The 21,998-nt window shown below is 31.8% G+C and overlaps 1 protein-coding gene across 8 annotated transcripts; it reads left to right on the top strand.

Annotated features, from left to right (window-relative positions):
- Positions 1-1,391: 1,391 nt before the first annotated feature.
- On the top strand, positions 1,392-21,749 carry LOC126820128 (basic immunoglobulin-like variable motif-containing protein). 8 transcript variants are annotated; one of them, XM_050548061.2, is made up of 13 exons: positions 1,392-1,836; positions 4,229-4,302; positions 4,838-4,916; positions 5,898-6,057; positions 7,782-7,866; positions 13,927-14,225; positions 14,644-15,147; positions 16,481-16,607; positions 17,168-17,263; positions 17,702-17,806; positions 18,977-19,204; positions 19,812-19,895; positions 20,123-21,749. In XM_050548061.2, exons 6-13 carry the CDS (start codon positions 13,937-13,939, stop codon positions 20,454-20,456), a joined length of 1,767 nt encoding a protein of 588 aa, XP_050404018.1. In that variant the 5' UTR covers positions 1,392-1,836; positions 4,229-4,302; positions 4,838-4,916; positions 5,898-6,057; positions 7,782-7,866; positions 13,927-13,936; the 3' UTR covers positions 20,457-21,749. The 8 variants fall into 8 exon arrangements, with proteins under 8 accessions (XP_050404018.1, XP_050404020.1, XP_050404025.1 ...); XM_050548068.2 differs by having other exon boundaries at positions 1,394-1,836; positions 14,644-15,003; XM_050548062.2 differs by lacking the exon at positions 1,392-1,836 and adding an exon at positions 1,903-2,374.
- The last annotated feature ends 249 nt before the right edge of the window (positions 21,750-21,998 follow it).

Here is a 21,998-nt window from a genome sequence, read left to right as displayed (position 1 = left end):
TTTATAGTATAAAAACACGCAGTGGTATTTTTACAGCGTTATGTTAAAGAAATTACATATTTTTCACTGTGAATTTTACATTTATTTTTAACAGTGTATCGGAAAAGTGTTTTTTTTTTCTAGTTTGAGGGATTTTAAGTACGCATCAAAACGGATCAGGTCGTGGACCGATCATTTGGAAAATTAAAATTTAACTACTGCTGGTCGTTTGTGCATATTTTTATATACTAACTTTGATTGACACATAAATATGCAATTAACTTACTACTGATTTGTCATTATATTATATTACACAAAATGTTATAAAATCTCACAGGCACAATCAACATGTCTTTTATTATATAAAAACGTAGAAGGATATTTGTATATATCAAGATTCAAAGAGCTAGAAAATATTATTTGGCGGGGTCCGCTCAAGGTTCTTTCTTTTCTTATATATTTTTGCTGGGAATGATAGGTAGGTACGAAATCAAAACTGCGCTATGGACAATATTGTACCATACAATTATTATTATATATTATTAAAATGTTATAAAATCTGAAAAGACACAATCAACATATAAACGTAAAAAGTATATAGAGCTTCATAGAACTAGAATAAATTTATTTGGCTGGGGACGCACGGGTTTTTTACTTTTGTTATATCTCTTTGCACGGGAATGTCGGAAATAAAAAATGTCACAAACTGTTTAAATGTAAGAAATTGCACTGCCGTGGGTTCATCCTCGGAAAATGGTAAGAAAAGGTCCCAAACTATTTTAGCCTCGCTTCGCTCGGCGACAAATTCGTGTACACCTCCTCCCCGCTTTTCAAAATTCCAATATCCGCCCCAGGTCAATAAGTTAACGCAGCATAATTTACCAGGTCAGCGACGTTTGGGGTTCGTCTATTATAGCAATTCTACCTCTGTCTTTTCCTCCCCTTTTGCATGCCCATTTTTGTTGATTTTTTGGTCTAGAATGGACGAAGAGGGTTTGAATTAACATTTTCTGCCAGTTTTTGGTAAATATTCATGATTTTGAGGCGTAAGTATAACAGAGTTATCAGGTTGGTTACGGTGATATGTACGGCATACATGTTTTTAGCATGCTTCTTCAAGTTTGTGTATCTCAAAATTTTGGCTGTCAACCTCATACACAATTTAGTGCAAAGGCATGACCAATTGTTCGTCTGTCTGTAGTGAAAAGCATTCAGCCCAACGAAAATTTGCGGAAAAGTTGGAGGTGGGCAAAGAGGTCAGAATTAACATTGAAGTCAATGGGGAAATTAATGGTGGTCTGCCTCCTGTGTTGGAACTTTAGAGTTGCTCCCCTTTAGTAAGTTACAGAAAATGAAAGTAAAGTTGTTGCCAATGTAAATAATAGAAAGAAATTGCCACATTTAGTTCTACTTGCACGTAAAATGGAATTTGGAAAAGGGAGATATGAAGACATGTTTTTATCCGAACTCGCAAAGTTTCGTTTTTTTTTGTTTTAATACTAGAAATCATTTATTGGGGTACCCGGTATATTTAGTCTACACTAGTCCTACATAGTAGGCTACATATCTTTCAAAATATGACATGAGCCAGATTGATTAAACTTTCGTTGAAGGTATAGACCCTAATTAAAGTCCTTTTCTATAGCTGCAATATTTGAAGCCGTGATAATTCTTATTCACGGCTACAATTGATACACAATTCGAGGCTTTGAGCAAGTAGAATTAGGTTCAATTGCAAAATTTTCAACACGTATCTTCACAGTTCGCATGGAAATAAGCAATTATGTTACAAATAGTGAAGAGTGGAACACTGAAATCTTAATCTTATCGAGAGACATAAAATCATGTGATTATGCGGTAAGGTTTCACCTTTATTTCAATGGGAATTGGTTTATTATATGTTAAGCTATGTACAGTAGAGTTTGGGGTCAGTGTAATTGGAAAATTAATAAAGTTAGGCCAGTATCTATTTTGTAGTCAAATGACTACAAAAATTGGTCAAAGGAAGGCCTTAGGACGGTCCACTACTGTGGCTGGAGGCAAGACGAAGACATCAATCAGTAGTGGAACCATTTTCTGCACCCACCTGGCTGTTAACACAGTGTACTATGGGACAAATTTGGCCCGGACACCATGAGTTTCTACCTACTCTTTAACAATTTCCAACTGAATAAGGGTTCTTTTGCATACATGCCGACATGTATACAGTAGGCTACCTCTATTTTCCGTCCAATCCGAACAACTAGATGCTGTTCAAATTCAGATGCTCCATCCTGCTCCACTGACAAGGGAAACCATGCTGGAAAATCCTGAGGAACGTTCTCAGCCAATACCAGGATTGAATCCGCGATCTCCTGGTTAGAAGCTACTGAGGAAATTTGTGACTTTTTTTCTGGTTAGTGAGCCAGCATCTAAACTGAACCACATCTGTGGCTACAAGATTATTAGAAGACAATCCATGATACGGAAAACTGACAAGAAACAATGCACCGATCTGAGGTTCTCTTGGCTGTCAGCTCAACACTTAATTTGGATAAATTGACATTTTATTTTAAGAAATATTTTTGGATCAACAAGGAAGTATATATATGAAATTAAATTCCTGGATATGAGATGGATTTAAAAAATGAAGGGACACTTTGTCAAACATAGAGTCTTTTAGATGGGACACATATAGGCCTATATAGAAATGAATGGGTGCACTCACAATATTGCATAATATTTCTGTTCTGTGCATAAATTCTCCTAAAAAAATAAATTTATGGCCAGAAATTGTTCCAGGAGCTGGAAAAATCAGGCAAATTAAAGTGGTTGAAGATAATACTACCGGTAGTTATTAAGCTCACAGTTTATCATACATAAACGTATCCCTACAATTTTTACAGCTATTTTTGTATGAATTCAAAACCAGAAATTATAGAAGTATGTATCCCACATTTGTGACTATATTATGTAGGTGATTTGGAGATGGTTTACCTAGCTAGGTACTAATCTTCTATCTGTTCATTTGTACATGTAGACTATCATCCCTTTGATATGTCTATCAGAAAAATAAATCAAAGACCAAATTGATGTGTGTATAATATTTGATGATTTATGATGCTACATATACAAATCATTTCATTTCATTTCTACTCTTTGAAGATCATTTTGATGGTATATTATGTAGACCTACAGGTTTTCATGTGAAAAAAATCTCTTGTTTCCGCTTGAGCTACCTTATTGCATACACACATATCTTATAGCCTGGAAATGATAATAAAATGATAATCATAACATACTAGGTATATATTTTCATTTGTAAATGATTGGTTCTGTAAAATATGTACATTATAATTTGTTATATTGTTATGTGAGCCATTTGAGGAATAAATTTATCATGGCAAAAACTGTATTTCATCAGTCTAAAGTGCATTGAACAGGTTTCACCCTAATTTAATGACCAGATACTCGAAGTTGAATTTCTTGCAAATTTGATAGCAGATTTGACTGTCTGGTTTTGTTATACTATGTCAAAAATGCACTATTGAATAACTAGAATTTGTTTATGGAACCAAAAACATGCACTAAATAAAAGAAGGGTCATTGTGATATAGTCTGTTATATATAATTCATGTTTACATTGTTTTTGCACCTTTAATCTAAAAGTAAATATTTTGTGCAGTTCTCACAACTCCTAGAACATAATTAGTTTGAGGAATTAGGGCCTGAATCATGTCAAACCCAAAGATGTGAATGTGACATATTTATTTTGATGTCGGCTTTCAGATCTCTTGAATCAGTTGTTCAGTTAGGTGATGCTTGGGGCTCCAGTTTTGCTAGTCTCTATTGTTCAGACAAATATTCTACTAGGAGGTTCTGGGTTTCAGAGATAACATGCCTTTATGCAATGTAATGCAGAGTGTTGTTTTTACAGGGTTCACCAACAAGGTCTAACACTTTATGCTATCAAATACATGTAATTTAGCAATTATTGGTGGGACACCTTTGTATGAAATGCATTTTCAATAAAGAATTAAAATTTTGACATTAGAAACTGAGTGTAACCTGATTTTAGTTTTGAAAAGAATCCAATATATTGGCAGTATATTGTTAAATCCTTATCATGTGCTGAATGTATACACCTGATTTCTGAAGTAATATTTCCAATATACTGACAATTTATATAATACATCTTGCCTTCTCAATTAATTTTTTGATGACTTTTATGATATATTTATATTCATGTTTATTTTATGATATTTTACAGAGGTGTGTAATAAAAAATAGATAGGATGAATATATACCAATTACACAAATAGATGAGAATGCAAATTGGAACAGGTAAAACTAATTGATTTTTTTTATATGGTTTATAAAGTGCTTCAAATATATACCATTTAGAGACTCTAAAATACTTCTAAATTAGAACTGGATTAAGAAACATATTATGAAGAAGCTTGTCTTCCAATTATTTCACCGCCATATTCAAATTGTTATACCCTGTACATGTATTGTTGTCATCTGCTTTCTTCTGTCCATCATCAATCCAGGGTTTTTATTGCAAATTGCAGAGTTATTGCCCCATTTAATTATAAACTATAATATGTATGTAAAGCATGTTGAAGCACTTCCACAAAGATCTGAAATAGTCTGTATTTCATTTCATATTTATTTACTGTATATAACCCTATTATACTTTCTTTATACAATGTTCTCTTTTTTATCTTCAAAAAGAAAACAAAATCAAAAACTTTGGTCATGACATTTGATGACCACACCAAGAAAAACTTGTCAAACTAAAGGTAAACAAAACCTCAGTTGCTTTAACCTAAACAAAATTATTTATTCAAAGCTTGTAATTATAATTTCTGACCAGGTTAATGCTGAGTGAACACAGTGAAGTGTTACTCTTGTAAATGGAGTAGGATGATCTACTGGGAAGTTAACAAAAATTGGTATGTATGATTGTTATATCTTTCTACTTACAGTATATTTACAGTTCACATATATTTCTAAAGCCGAAAATATGTATCTTTTAATGGAATGGCTGTTGTTATTATATTATTAAGCACATCTGAGCTGAAAAAGACATTCATGTAGAATGGGCTAGCTTGTACAGAAAGGATAGCACAATTGCTATTACTTTATTTGTCTAAGAGAGATGAAGATGGTAGTACGAAATCACTAGAAACTAATGTAAACTTGAAATGAAATTAGAATTAATTTATTGGAATAGTTTTTTAACCAAAATGTTTTTTAATAGTACTTTTGTTTATGTAAGGTTTTAAACTATATTTAATTTTCATTCTGACATGTTGTGGCTTTAATGGTACTTTTATGTTAAAAGACGTAATTTGACAATGCAGTTAGATCTTCTTTCTAAATATGTATTAAAGTCTCTTTGAAAACATAAATTTTAGCTGAAATACAGTTCCACAAGAAACCCCAATTGAACTTGAAAAAAAAATCTGAAACTATTTTCATAAGGATAATTGTTTTCTGTAATATGAGATTTATTGTATAATAAGCAACTACATTTACAATAAAGACTTATTGTGCAAAATAAATCTAATTTTAGATTAAAATTATATAGAAATGAGCTGTGGAATTATTCATTAAATTTTTCAGAAAAAAACTGAACTCTTGTATACCCCATGCTAAAATTTGCATAAATTGTTACTAGGTTTATGGCTATCCATATCATTACATGTAGTATTGTACCCAGTAGGTAGGTAGGTAGGTATTTAATAATATAGAACAACATAATCTCATCAGTCAAAATAACAGCTAATGCATAAAGATTTAATTCAAATTAAGAATAAATTAACAATATTTATATATGAGATCATGCATTTTAGGGAAGTTAGAAAATATTTGCAGAGATGTAAGTCAAGTTTTTATGTATTTTTAAAACAGGTGATTTGTTTTCTTGTCAGGTATGTAGAGATCTTGTCATACAGGTGAGATAGCTATCTACAGGCTATATGATATACACAGAGTGGACTACCATAGAAATTAGGTGAATGTTCACGACCAGTGGAAACGGATAATAAAATGACAGACTAGTTTGTTGATAAAACGTCTCAAACAATTCAGGTACTGTAATATATTTTTATCAATCTTTTTAAATATAAAAAGACAGGTGCATTATTTTAATTTTTTGTCCATATCACATTTTTTAACTGTTTATTTACGTTATTAACCAGAGGATAAGCAAATGACAACTTTATATTTGGAATAGAATGCTCCATATGAAATGTTACATAGAATTAAGAAATTATAAATACCAATATGTATTTTTTTAAAGGAAATTTTTCTTTAATCATAAAGTCTGTCATTAAGTCAAGTGGTGGGGTTTCAATTTTCTGCTTGTACATGACAAGGAGTAGGCTTGCCTGCCCAACCTTGTGGGTTTTCTTCAGGTCCTCTGGTTTTCCCTAGCTGCTAAAAACCCCTACAGGCAAGCAATACATTAAAATAAAATTATACTATATGTTTGTCCCAAAATGTGTCATGTGGACATTAAACCCAATTTCTCTATCTCTCTGTCTCACTCTCTATGTTTTAGGTCAGTTTTGTTTGTAAATGACCATAATTGATATAGCATACGCTAAAAGGTGCTTTTATTATTGTGTGAAACAGAGTATGTATAAGCTATTGTATATTATACTATAGACTATCTGTAGTCTGGTTGTCAATATATAACATACATCTATATATAAATACATAGACAGATATGTGACATACCTAGCCTATTGTGTTTTATATTATGGTCAATAGAAATAAGTTTACTGGTCTGTAACATAAATGTTTTTAACTGTAATAAGAAACATGATTAACACCTGTTCTACAAAATGATAAAATAAAACCATTTTATCAATAATTATTGAAAAATTATTCTATATGTCTACAACTGTGCAGCATATATTTTATTAAGAGGCTTTTTAGGTAGTTGTAATTTTAATTGGTTTGCTATTAATATTATTTTCTCAAGTTATTCATTTTAACAAATTAACCATTTTAAATTACTTGCTTTATTAAATTATTTGTTTTAATAAATTAACTTTTAAAAAATGATTTTGATTACATTAAAGGGGCTGTACGAAATAACGAAAAAATCTGAAAAAAATTGGAAAAATAATGTAATTAATATTGTTTCTTTTGGTATTTAGTGATTTTTCAGTAATTAGGGTTTTTCAGATTTTTTCGCCAATTAGTATAAAAAAAGTTTTTCAGATTTTTTTGGTATACAGTACAGTCGATATAAAACTTAAAAAATAAGAATTATTATTTAAATTATAGGGAAATAAAAGCTGTAAAGTATAATTTGTTATATGATAGATTAAGAATGTAGGTTAAATAAATCTGTGATATATATTCAATGGATATTTAATTGAAAAAGACTAATAGTAATATAGCAATATAAAAACCTGATAAAAAAAATAGATAGAATTAGTAGAATTCCAATATTTTGATTGAATGAACTCAAGAAATGAAATATATTAGCACTTGTTCACTCATTCAATTATTTAATGATTGAATTAACTGATTTATTTTAACAAAATACGATTAATCAATCAATTTATTCCTCTAATATCAATAAAAAATGTCTTTCAGTTCATTAATTCAAAGTAGAATATTCTTGAGCTCCTTGGATTATTTAAATTGAACATTTAATGTGTTGGTATGTTATTACTAGGGAAAGCCTATCAAATTACTTCCATATGTTGCCCTGCCATCAGAAATACTATACAGAGACTCTGTATACAGTCCACTACTCTGTCTTTCACACTTGTCTTGACATTTCTTTGTTTGTAAAGTTGAAAGTTTGGAGGTGGAAAGTAAAGATAGTGAAGTGGTGTTGAAAGATTTATATACTTGAGGACATTATAAACCTGCCCAGTGGTATGTTGATATTGTTTATATTAAAGAATGCAGTCACACTAGATGTAATATTAGGTGTTAAAACTATGTGAAGATTATATGTGTACAGTAGTCAGCTAATTTGAATATTTAAAGGTACAGTTATGAATATTAAGGGTAAAAATATAAATCATTTTTATTGTGGAAGATCTTTTGCTTTGTAAATCTTAATAGTAGATTATTAGGTTCAATGAGTTTCTAAAGGCAGCTTAGACTGGATAATGATCTATTCAAGAAAAATTAGAAGTTTGTTACCATTATTGTGATGTTGAAGACAAGTGTGGATACAAATAGAACGGGTGTTCAGGAGAACACGGGTATGCATGTTCTTTTAAGTATTTTTTCAAAATGCACATCTTCTTTTATTGGCTACACTTCATATGAATTTTCAAAAGAGCTATGTAGATGAATAGTAAAACTGTAGATGCCTATTTTAGTCTATACAGTCCATCACCTGAAGATTTTAGATGGATACATAATGAAAAATTCCCATTGATATATACCTTAAACCTTTTTGACTAATTCACTCATTTTATGATTATTTTGTATGGCAAATTGGATATTTATGATTAATATTCTACTGGCAATTTCAGCCTGGATCAAGAATATTTATCATGTTCAAGTTTCAAAGAATAGCTAACAACCTGCAAGTGTGTATCCAGGAAATGTTAGAGGGATCCGACAGGACCAAATGAAAACAAAAAGAGCCCGTATAAAAATTCATTGGAAACGGGCCATTTGCTCTTCTAATCGACAGATTTTTAGTAAATATTTCTATTATATTTTGTTTAGTTTAAGTCTAATTTTAATATTTGTGAATAGAAATGTGCATGTTAAACTTTGGTTCCCCCCTCCCTGGATCCGACCTTCGAGTTGAAGGCATTTTGTAACACTCTCATTTAATATGTAGGGTTTTTTTTTTTTAAAGAACATGTACATATACACATATAATATTTAAATTATCTGGAATACCAGACAACAACATGATTTACAAACCAACATTCAATTTATTCCAAATCAGATTCTTAAAATAGTCATATAGAAGAAGCATTTCATGATTAGATATCCAGATTGTAGTAAATGGTTTAATCTCTGTTTCAAATAGTTGAAACGTCAGATTAGATGCAGATGGTCTTGAAAACATATTTAGATTTGATTTATAAATGGATAGCATTGGTTGCATATATTATTAGTTCTGATAATTACCAGTATTAATCATTCTCAATGTACATAAATAAATAAACTTCTGTCTGTGCTTTGAAGTCTATTTTCGTCATTTGCAATATGGTTATATGAATATATTAAAACCAACCACATCCATTCTTTGAGTGAAACCATACTATATTATTGTCATCTACAAACCGCATCATTTCTCAAATAAAATGTTTGAAAACTCTAATTCTTAAATTAATTGACTACCAAAGTAACATTTGTTTACATTAAATGACATTATAGAGAGATAAACAAAAAACACATCTGGAAATTCAACAACTAGTAAAGGCTAATATATGATTACAAATTATTCTGCCAATTTAATTGCCAATTAAATTTAGGTATCGCTGTATATAAAGAAAAGTAATTCATTTCGTAAAAAGTATCTGAATGTTTCAGTTTAGAAAATACCATGTGATCATGGTTCCTTTCAAATATTTCAAGCCAATGTAGTGTGAAGATTATATTCATTCAATTGACTATCAATTAAAATCTGCTTGAATTATGCTATCTTTTCGTCAAATATCTGTGTTTGTTATTTTAAGCTACATTTTATTAATATTGTTTTCTTAACACTTAAATCAAATTTAACCATCTGGTGGGTATAATCAGACTTCTCATTTCAGATATATTTGCTGGTCCTGACTGACTGGGCATAAAATCGACCATCTAGACAACTTACATGTCAGACATTTTACATGTCATATAAAATTAGAATTTATATCATTTAAGTGTAAAAGTACTTTGAAATATATTTGGATCACGCTAAACAATTGTCATATTCTTTTGGAAAATTATCTTGCTAATTGGAGTTAACAAAATAAGGCTGGCAGTATTTTGAAATGAAAACCATGGTTACAACGTACAACAGTCATGTTTTTAGGAACTGGATTTCAATTCCTGTCTGTACCTGTCAAGGATAACGACTTTACAGTTAGCAAAACCTAGTATATAAGAATATTCAGGGGTTCGCATAGCTAATCTTTTAATAGTTGGAATTTGTAGAAGATTATAGTTTAAATGTTCAAAATTGGTTGTAGATTTACAAGTTAAAATGTCTAGTGTGATTTTCTGTTTACTGTTACCTACACCCATGCAAATACAGGTAATTACTTTTTAAATAAATGGACAAACAATTAAACTAAATCAGTATAGTTCAAAGAAAATTTCTCATATCAAACAGTTATGGTCTCTGCAAATTACTTTTGTCTGGCTCTAAATATGTGAGGGGGTTGGATGGCCGAATGGTTAGCATGTGCACGCTGTATCATAAGGCCTGTCATTGAGTCACCTGGCGTGGTTTCGAATCCCTGGTTGTATGTGACAAGGAGTAGGGTCGCCTGTCCAACCTCATGGGTTCTCTCCGGGTCCTCCGGTTTCCTCCCACTGCTAAAGACCCCTAAGCGCAATCGAATTATTGAAATAAAATTAAAACCATGTTAGTCCTGATATGACCTAGCTTGTGTCGAGTGGACATTAAACCCCATTTCTCTCTATCTCTCTAAATATGTGAAGAAAAGACATATGTTAGTCTAAAAATAATCATAGTGTTGTGTTAAGCAGTAGCTTGTTTAGCTGATTAGTTTGTTATTGATGAGTAGTCATTAGTGTCATGTTAGAGAAATGACCTGCTTTTTCTTTCTAGAACACTTGATACCACTTCTATTTCATTTGCGAACTTCACAAAGCTAAACATTTATTTTAACTAGCCGGTTATTATTACATGGCTAACTGTAACATCAAGTTGACAAGCTTGTTGACAATAAAATAAATCAATTAGTTTATAATATGAGTCAGTGGTAAAATATGTTTTAAAGTATTGACTTCTGTCAATCTACATCAGCTGTGGAACTGTGCATATAGTTAGTAAGTTAGTGTTGTACAACTTTTATCTACATAGAAAGTTCTTTAAACATACATTATGCAAGAGCTAAATCTGCCTATTGCAGATCCTTCTTTAGGCCTGAAATGTTTTCTAAATTATTAATTAGACATTAATTAACTTATCCAGGCCATAATCAACTCTCGATGGCATCAGATTTTGATTTAAGCTAAAAATGGAGGAGCGAGACTTAGCTTCGAAAAACCAGTACGGTGGTTGAAATTATTGCACACGTCTTGTCAAACCTTCATTTTACATTATCTATTTTCGAACTATTATAGCAAGAATGGCTAGTTCTTTATCTAAATCTAACATAATGTATCTTTAAATGTTTTGTTGGGAAAATTCATGGTGCTTTGCAGTATTTGCTGAATAATTGTTCTTTGTTGAAACTTCATATAATCCAGGCATGTAGAATTTTAGGATTATAATGCATTGTTTTCGTAAGTTAACAAATTTGAAGATCTTGTAAAAATCATAATAGAAAATTGTAGTTGTTGTTAAAATTAGTCTTGAATGTCATTCTGTGGTTACTTTGGGTATCCTTGCTTCAAATACAGAGTTTGTTTAGTGAGGGATCCACATTGGTCTGTGAGTATGACACTGGCTCACTCACCAGAAGGTCCTGGTTTTGACAGTTTGAAATTGAAATAAGAGTAGACAATAGTGTCTTTGTCCAGGCAAAGTTTTCTCATAGCACTTATGCCCGTCTTCATTAGTCTCGGTTGGTGCAGAAATGTAGGACGTTCAACCAGATCGGTAAGGCGTTAAACCACAATGGTAAGGCACATTAATCATGTCATACTTGATTATTAACAACTGTTTCCATTGGTCTACTATGTTCACTACTAGACCAATCAAAATAGTTGATACAGCCATTTTGAAATGTTCATTTCAAACTAAGTGCATTAGCAGGGAAAGTTCAGTAGGATTGTATCAGTTCATAACAACATAAGCAAATACCATGGGCCAGGTTCCTGGAGAAAAACATTTTTGTGTTCAGGAGAAATCAGAAATCAGAAACATGATTTTACATTGTAGAAAGATATGGTTAATGATGTGATAATGCTGGTAATCATTGTTTCAGGAATAAGAGATATATGCACAGTATAAGAACTGCAGTAGCTCAGTGAGTAAAACAGTGGCTCACTAACCTGGAGGTCCTGGGTTTGATCCTTGTGTTGGCCAGGAAAGTTTCTTGAGATTTTCAGCCGTTGTTTCCCCTAGTCAGTGATGCAGGACAAAGGGTCTTGCCAGGAATAGTATCTAGTCGTTCGGATTCTATGAAAAACGTGAAATCCTGTGTTCTCCTTGACATGCAAGTAAAAGATCTCTTGACAGTTGGAATTCAATTGCTGACCAAGAAATATTTCCTTCTTAGCACACTATATAGTGTATGCCCGTCTACATTAGCCCGATTGGAGCAGAACAGTATGACGTTAAACCCCTTTCATACTGTTGATGTAACTATACTTCATTAATTTCATAGGGTACATAATGTTTAGAGATATGTAAGCTTACATCATATGAGTAAAATAGGTGTTTTAGAAATATGTAAGCTTACATTATATGAGTACTTTAGGTGTTTTAGAAATATGTAAGCTTACATTATATGAGTACTATAGGTGTTTTAGAAATATGTAAGCTTACATTATATGAGTACTATAGGTGTTTTAGAAATATGTAAGCTTACATTATATGAGTACTATAGGTGTACATGTATATATGTATTACCTATATTTGTAATGAGAGAGTATTGATTATTATAACTAGATGTATTGTTAGTCAGATATATAGTATACTCAGCTTATTGTTTACATACTGTTAGTAGGTATAAGATTTATATATACCTATATATTACTCACAGTATATATTATTGATTGGATGTTGAAAAACATATTTTACAATTTTAGCTTAACTTAATGGAACATATTTTAGTTATGATAATTTTTAACACAGTAGAAATTGATGGCAGTGTATTTGCAGAATCTTGATTTTTAGAAAGTCACATAGCATTTTAATTTAATGATGGAATAATTGCTGGCAATATATCAGATCTTTTCATGTGAAGGTATGGATCGCATGTGGGTTTCCTGTGTTAAATCAGGACACTAGAAAGCCCTATGTTAGAATGTAGTAATTCATGTTATTCATCCCACAACCTGACATGGAATCCATATGTTTATACCTTTTGAAATTCCCCCAACTTGGAAAAACCTGTAAGTTTGAAAATGGAAATGGGTCCCATATTTTGAAAAAAATCTGACATTTTGTGTACACATTGATCGCACATGTAAAGGGAGCCTCCGCATTTGGAATTCTAAGTACAGTAGACATAAATGTTTATTGGTGGAAAACTAACTGTATTTTGTAACCTTGGGATATTTTACTATTGATTTCAGGGTCTGCAGTACAATGGAAATAATAATATGTATATCACATCTTTCAAATGCTGGTAAATCATTAGTGTAAACTTGACACTAATTTCACCAAACACATAATATTCCTGGTTATATTTATATGTGCTGTGTTATAAAGTTAGTAAACTTACCTTGATTAACCAGACACAAGGCATGATGTACATGAACAAAAAGTTGGATTTCAATCTGAATAAAGATGAAAAACCTACTAATACTTTTGATTTGGGGCATTGAGAGCTCCCAGAGCAGCTTTTTTATAACACAGCTGTAATATCTGACCATATCCCTTAACAAGGCATTAAACCACAAGGGCAAAGTATCTAGTGATCTGGTTGTTAATAAATATAAGATTCCAAGATCTACACTAAAATCACCTCAGATTACCAAATTTTAGTCTCAAAATCTCCCTTCATAATATTGCCGGAATTTACAATGCATTGATCTTAGGCAACCTTACAGAAATGATTTGCTAAGGCTAAAACTTTAAAATAAACTGATTTGATTCAAAACTTTTTTTCATTATTTCAGGTGAATAAAGATGGGAAATTCTCTAAAGGTGTCCGAACCGTATATAGTTGATGAATATGGTTCAGATGAAGATGATGATTATTATTCTGCGTATGAAACTGGTTTAGAAGATAATGACACACAGGATAATGCAGATAGTCTAAAGACGCCTGTTGGAGCGGGGCGACAAATATCAGTAGATGCAGAAGTGGTTAGTAAGTTGGTGTCAGAAGTGGAAGATCTGATGTCACATCTTAACAACCAGAATTATGATGCAGCTTACACGGCTGCATTGAATTTAAAACAAGGTGGAGTAGGAGGTAAGAAATGAGACATGATGGTAAAAACTTAATATCTGTAGGCCTACAAATCTTTTTGTAAAGTCGTTGGACAGTAACTAAATTTACTGCATTGATTATATATTCAATACCATAATATCAAACTTACATAATCTCCTGGCTTGGATTTAATCTGATTAAAAAGAGGCCTATCAAAATATTTTACCCAAGCCTTATAGTTGGCGCTAGCTTGTTGGGAAATTCTCAATAATAATCTTAGTAAATACTGGACAGCATTTTTTTGGCTGATATACCTTTTGGAGATTCAACATGCACAAAATATTGTAGTGTGCAAGCTAGGGATGCAAAGTCACCCAAATAATGATCAGTGGCTTTGATAATTCTAATTCTAATAGTGTTGAGTAAGAATGCACAATTTTTGATTACTTATTATTTAAAGGTACTCTAGAGAATGGCTCACCTAAAAAGCCTAAATCCAGTATCCCCATCAGCAGACTTCCTTCAGGTCCAAAACATGATACTCAAGCTCATGCTGAAAACAAGAGAAATGAAACGATACAAGCCAGACGTTCAACATCAGATGACCCAGAGATCAATGGAGGCGAGCCATCGTTTGTATCACACAATTTTTCCGATGATCTTGTCAGTGAGAAATTAATGAAAAGTTCTGACAATCTTTGCGAAGGAATAATTCCTGAAATAACATTAACAATGTCAAAAGCTTCAGTTCAAAAAACTACTTCTTCCGCCAGTGCTAATTCAGGTGGAGATAACTCAGATGCTTTTGAAACTAAGGGAGGTAATTCTTTAGGTTATGTTAATGGTGTAGGGACATGTAATGATATTAATGGGCATGTGCAAGATAAAGGTGTAGAACATGGTGATGGTAGTTTAGTGTGGGAAATTGATGTTGGAGAATTAAAGGAGAGACCAAAACCTTCAGGTATATTAATCAACTTACCTTTTGGACTAGGAATTGGTCCCCGAGCACTACTCATTTTCTTGTTCTTCTTGGGGCGACGCTCTTCGAAAAGTTACACCAATTCAAGTACGATCAACATGAAACTTTGCATGCTTGTTACTTGAACAATTGCTCATCAATAGTTAATACGGCGTCACAATTCCAAGATGGCAGCGATATGTCATGCTCGGTTCCTGGTCCATATACTATCTTCTTTGAATGGCATTTAGCGATTGAACATAATATAACACAACACAGTTCTATGCATAACAATCATTCGCATATTTCCTCATTTGTAAATTTGTATGCTTGATAACGACTAGTGAAATCTTGTTGAAACGTCGTATGTAAATATATAGTGATTGTTATCCATAGATCTGCGTTGTGTTATACCATACTATCTTGCTTTTTGCTTGTATAAATATTATAAAACTATATTCAGCTGCTGTACCCTTTATTTAAATGATTGATTCTCTTCATTTGTAGCTCTTGGCTGTGGGACTCTCATCTAGTTAATGTAGTAGCTTGATTTTATTTTTTGCTGTAATGTATATTTAACAAAAAAAGGCTGAGAGATGTCCTCTAAAAGATTTAATTAAAAACCTATGTTTGATGCCATCTTGACTTCATGGATAGAAACAAGTTTTTCCTCAATAGATGATTGACGTTTTACAACAGAAAAGCATTACCACATAAATGAGAAAGTTAGCTGGCAATAAATTGGGCTACTTTAGGTAGATGTTCATAAATTTTGGATCAATATTCGGGATTACTTTTTAATGAAAGTCTATATTTGCCTTTTAGTCTGGTCTGGAACATTTTGTCTAAAAATTAAAATGGTTTTATCATCAACAAACATAAGTCTACATCCAGTTCATTTAAGATACTGTTTATAATAATAAACTCTTAATTGTTTGCTTATTCTAATATACCGTAAAATGTGTGTTATGTTAACTTTACCCAAAGGGGGAAGCTACCATTCATCAAGTTCCAGAAAGAACTAGTAAGGACTTGTATAAAACACCTGTCATATATAACGCCAAGTTAGGTTCATCAATGTGTTGAACAGCTGCTTTTAAATGGATGCAGGCCTAAAAATTTGCATCTCTCCCAGATCTAAACATTTGAGTCCTTAAAGATTCTTGCAAAATATTTGTCAAATTTTCAATATACAAAGGACGATATAGTATGCCAAACCTCCAATTTATTTTTTTAATTGATCTTGAAGTTTAGTATCCAAGATAATCCTAGTTATTTCTTGCGAAAATGGGTAAATTATTTTGTCGGGAATGAAATAAAATGGATTTAATTAAAGGTATTAGTCGTATTAGAAGAAGAACATGGAGTGATCAAGAACAGAAGATAGATCAGTGTTTATCATCTGATATTACAGCTACAACTGATGATATAGCTCTTAGAAAACATCTAGATCTTAAACGATGGTAAGACAATATTAAAACACAGACATCAGCCTACCTAAAAAGCCCAGGTGTCCTGGTAGCTATTATGAACTTACATAACAATGGAGATAACTGCCGTACGATAAAAAATTTCTAAATTTAAATATTGCGATTTATTTATTTTTTTTGCCACAATGTAAAATCCCACCATAGTCACAAAATTAAAAGTAACAATATAACAGAAATTTTGCTTTTGTCAAATTTTGAAATTTACAATCTGAATTTCAATTTGGTTCTTCCTTATGTTCACAGAAAATGTATACCACCATGTCCAAATTAAATGTGGTTAAAAACAAAGTCATGGGTATCACAAAACCATCTTTTATAGCATCTAAAGTGAAAAACTTACTTCCTCTGGCATATAAAAACAACAACAGTAGGATAATAACTTTCAGCAGTTCAATGCCTATTATATTGTCTAGTGTTATATGTGGATTATAAAGAATTTTATACTGATATATTACACCCCACCAACTGGGCTTATCAGTCTGTACATCAAGCTAAGCATCACAAATATGATTAAGTAATGTTTTATTATGTAGGTACTGTATTTCAAGACCCCAATATAAAAAGTCCTGTGGTGCATCATCTCTGGTTTCTTGTTGGAACTATCTGTTTTCTACATTAGGTAGTGGTAGGTAGGTACATTTACACATTTTAACCTAGCTAGTAAAAAAAAATAGGTTAAATACACTTGGTCACTGTAAGTATGATATGTAGGCCTACAAATCTCAGTATGTGTCGTTGGAATCACTGGAAATGAATTGGGGTTTAACATCCTACTTTTCTTTACCAACTGGGCTAATGAAGACAGGCATACATCCTACTCTTATTTCAGATTTCATAGTGAAGCCAGCCAGAACTGAAGTATAGTGTTAACTTAATGTTAAATCCTGTTCCATTCCTGTGCATTCACAAATTGCCAGACTGTATCTAATTATAACATACACTATGTCCTCAGTGTATTTCATGATGCACCCTCAATAAACAACCAGATAATTTATCCTTACTAGAAACATGTAAATGAAGCTTATCCTTAAAAATGTTATTTCATTTCGAATTCGATCTTATTTCAGTCTTCCACCAATTACACAAGAACAGGCATTAGCAATTCTTGGTTTTAATCCACCATTTTCTGAAATCAGTTTTGGACCATTTACTGGCAATGTTACATTATTAAGGTAACTATAAACATTTGTTACCGGTAATATTACATTATTAACACTTGGGACCAGGTATCATTCAGATTTGACGAAAAAAAGAAAGAAGCTGAGCTTACCATCAAGAATCTAATACTTGTATCCAGTTAATAGATTGCCATCCGGAAAGTGTTAAATGTTGTCAAGATTCATCAAAAAACATCCAGTTTGTGCTACCGTGAATCAGGTTTAACTTCCTACTGTTCTGCTCTGACTGGGCTAATAAAAATGGGCATTCACCAAACAATGTGCTATGAGGAAAATTTGCCCAGACGGTGGCGCTACGGCTTACTCTTATATCGATTTCCAAGGCTTCTTTACGAGCACAGCAATGTGTACACAGGACCTTGGTTTTCGTCCCAACCGAACAACTATACATTGTTCCTGGCGTGCCGCCCCGTTCCACTGATGAACTTTCTCGGTCAATACAGGGGCCTGTTTCACAAAATTTTAACTAAGATAAAATCCAAATTGGATTGGATAATATTAGATTGATTTTAGTGCTTAGCCAATCAAAATTGAAGTATCTACTAAAATTTGGATTTTATCTTTAGTTAAGATTTCGAGAAATAGGGCCCAGGGATCTAACACGAGACCTCCAGGTTAGTGAGGCAATGTCTTACTCTGCATTTATGAATCTAATTACAAGGGTATATATTATTTCATTTGCACAAATAATTATTGAGAAAAATAAGGTACAGAGTGAGAAAGAAAAGGTACATGACATAAAAAAGAAAAAAATTCTTCATCATTCGAATATGATAGTGGATATTATTTTCCTCACTTGGAGCACAATAGACATGGTGACACAATAGACATGATATGAAAAGTGACCTCCAGTTACCCCAGATAGGCGCCAAAATGATGCTAAAGACCATGTATCTTTCAAAACATTAGGGACCCCCACAGACCCTCCATAAGAAAAGAGCAGGTCACAGGCAGGGATGTGAGGAAGAACTGAAAGCATATTAAGTTCAAAAGGTACATTGTGGAATAATTACACCCTTGTCAATTAAAAACTGTTTCTATTCATAACAAGCCTGCCGTTTCAACCCTTTGAACATCATTTTCATTGTTACTTAACATATAAATAATATGAAATGCAAAATATGTTAGCCAACTTTCAAAGTATATTTGTATTTTTGTTTTCAGTTGGTTTAGAATACTAAATGATCACTTTAAAGTTAAAGGGAGATGTTTCTTTACTTACAAACCAGTGGGTAAGAATAGAACATCTGGAGTAACACCAGACGATGCTTTAAGTACTTTAAAGAAAGGATTACAAGATCCAAATTCAGCATTTATATATCACTGCCAGAATCATTACTTCTGTCCAGTGGGTTATGAAGATGTGCCACTACGCTGTGAGGATGCTTACAGGTTTGGACTTTTGATCATACATGTTGAATCTTTTGTATTTACATATAAATATGTTACATATGGCTATCCCCTTTTTATCTGCTTTTCAAAAATTTAATAAAATCTTATTTTACATTCAAATAAAATGGATTAAATTTGTAATAAAACCAGGAATTCTATCATGACTTTAAAGGAAGCAAGTCTTTAACTCAATATCATCCGCAGTCTTCGACATTACAGAGAAGACTTATTGGTCAAATTAAATCAACACTGATGTTTTTATCTTACTGTGAATAGATGGGCTTCTAATATCCAATATTTAAGACAAAATGAAAATTTTAAAATTATGAGTGATTGAGTTCCAATTTCGTGTAAATCAGACCAAAACTGCCTGACAAAATGGCGACTCCATGTACTCAAAAAATGTAAAAGTGTATCATTCCAAGGTTGTGGACCTTGCATTGAAAGTGATGAAAAAGTTTCATATTTTTATTACCTTGAAAACCACAAACCCTTGAAAAAAATTTGTGGTGTGTTTCATGTGTGTGTTTACGATGAAGATAGGTTATCTCGCTTTTAGTGTGCTTTTTCCACAAAATTTCATGCTGTATTAATCTTTATGTTTCAGAGGTCTATTACCGCAAGATTTTGTTGAAACATGGATATTGATAGGTGATACCAGTAGATGTCATCCTTCTATACATTGTAAAAGGTACAGTTTTCCGTTAAATTTGTTTAAATCCTACCCTTAAAAACGATCCCATCAATGTTATGTAAATTCGATCAAAAACTGTGTATAAAAAGCAATACAGTAGGATGATAAATATTATTATTTGAAATTAATACATGTTAGTGTCATTTGTATTTTTACCAATAATAAAGTGCTATCTTAAGCTTTTACGTTTACAGCATTTAATTTGATTTTGATTATATTTTTAGGTGGTCAGATGTCTCAGCGGATTTGAATAATAAGAACCCTGAATATCTTGATATAAGACGACTGTGGAAGGGTACACAAACGCGAAATAAAAAAGGTGGTAACTTACACTGTATCATGGCTTTCCAAAAAGTTAACACACAACCGCGCAGATCTCAAATACCAAGATCGCATTTGCCGGTTAGAAAAGGTGGAAGTGGGGCTGACAAAAGTCCATGTCGAGTATCATCACCACGAGAAACATCATCTGTATCATCAGTGACAGAAGAGGAGGAACCACTTTATGAAGAAGAAGAGTTTGATAGTGGAGATGAGATTAGATCTGATGCTGAATGAAACTAAGTTCCCTGTACAATACTAGAAGGAATATTATTGATATTAAATACAGTATGATATTGACATTCGAAATATGTGGTGGACTTATAGGAGTATTCTTGAGATGTGAAATATTTAAATAACATGGATATATTCAATTTCAACTAATAACGTGTGTAGAAACAATTTTATATTACATATATGCAAAAGACTTAACTGACTAACATAATAGTCATACATGGATGTCATATTCTTCTTGATTTATTGAGTACTACCCTACTTATATTTTGAAATTATTCAGAAAAAAAACGGCTTATGACTAGAGCTCACATTCGAGTCACATTTTGGTTTTATTTATCAAGTATTTATTGCCACTCTATGCAGTGTCTGGGATGGTATTACTGTTATTATTCACAATTTAAATCACAGTGTAATTTAATGTTCTAGTCTTACCCAGATCGCCCATTTCATGGACAGCAACTAGCAAGCATAAGGAAATTATCCAATCTAATATTAGTCTATCGCCAGGTTAGTTGTTAATTTTTAATTAACCTTACTTTAGAATCAGAGTAACATTTGAATACTGCACTGATTTATGTTTCCTATCATTATAGATTTTATAAAATGTGTAATTTGATTATGCATATTTAGGTTGAATATGTAAAATACATTTATCTCATTTTATTCCAGCCAAACTATACTGTGTCTCTCTTAAATAAAGTCTCTAAAATTCAACACTGCACATTCCATTTTAACATTTTTACAAATTTATTTTCATATATTGTAAATATAGAAGATATAAATGCTGAACATCATCATTTTTTAAAGATTTATAACATCATCAGCCTAATTCCTAGTATGTGCACATGTATTCATTCCACAAGCATTGGGATTGGAAATCAACATATTTAATCCATGACTTGAATAATATATTTATAAGAAAACAATTGGAATATATGATGTATATTCTGTCCGAGGTCATAGCTTTTTGTAGTTTATCTGTTAGTTTTAAATGAAACAAATATTTTCTTTTACATTACATATGTAATTTTTGTTTACATTTCATATGGAAAAAGTAAGGACTATATAAATGTCAAGACTAAAGTGCCTTACTTAATGTACATGTTAGTTCATTAGTATGTGTAGTTACATATCATATTCAGATTTATTTACATAATGCTAATAGTATGTATCTTATATTTCATAATTCAGTTGTTATATATTTCTATTTTGCTGGTATCATAATTTTATTTAAAATTTTAATTTATGTTACTAATACTTTTGAAATGCAATAAATATTATTTGAAGGAGTTATCTCCCTTTAGTCTTCAACTGTCGTAGTTGACTGATATTTAAAACCTGTTAAAACTCAGATAGGTAACTGGATAGAATAAAGTCAGTGGCATTTTCGTCACATAGGCACTATCTAGGTCATAATAAAGATATGGACGGAGAACTGGGAAAATCGGTAGTGCTCTACTCATCCTATTATTGACACATTGCTTCACAAGGTCACAAAGCAGTGAATCATAACACCAATGCTTCACACCACATTTGAAACAG

The sequence above is a fragment of the Patella vulgata genome, chromosome 1 (genome assembly GCF_932274485.2).
Source record: "Patella vulgata chromosome 1, xgPatVulg1.2, whole genome shotgun sequence".
In the NCBI taxonomy this organism is placed as follows: domain Eukaryota; kingdom Metazoa; phylum Mollusca; class Gastropoda; family Patellidae; genus Patella; species Patella vulgata.
The sequence above is the reverse complement of the archived record's forward strand: the minus strand, read 5'-3'. Positions and strand labels throughout refer to the sequence as shown.

Coding starts and splice junctions, on each gene's coding strand:
- LOC126820128 (XM_050548063.2), top strand. CDS start 13,937: ATGGGAAATTCTCTAAAGGTGTCCGAACCGTATATAGTTGATGAATAT. Junction 15,148..16,480: donor GGAGAGACCAAAACCTTCAG/GTATATTAATCA, acceptor ATTTAATTAAAG/GTATTAGTCGTATTAGAAGA. Junction 19,896..20,122: donor CCTTCTATACATTGTAAAAG/GTACAGTTTTCC, acceptor TTATATTTTTAG/GTGGTCAGATGTCTCAGCGG.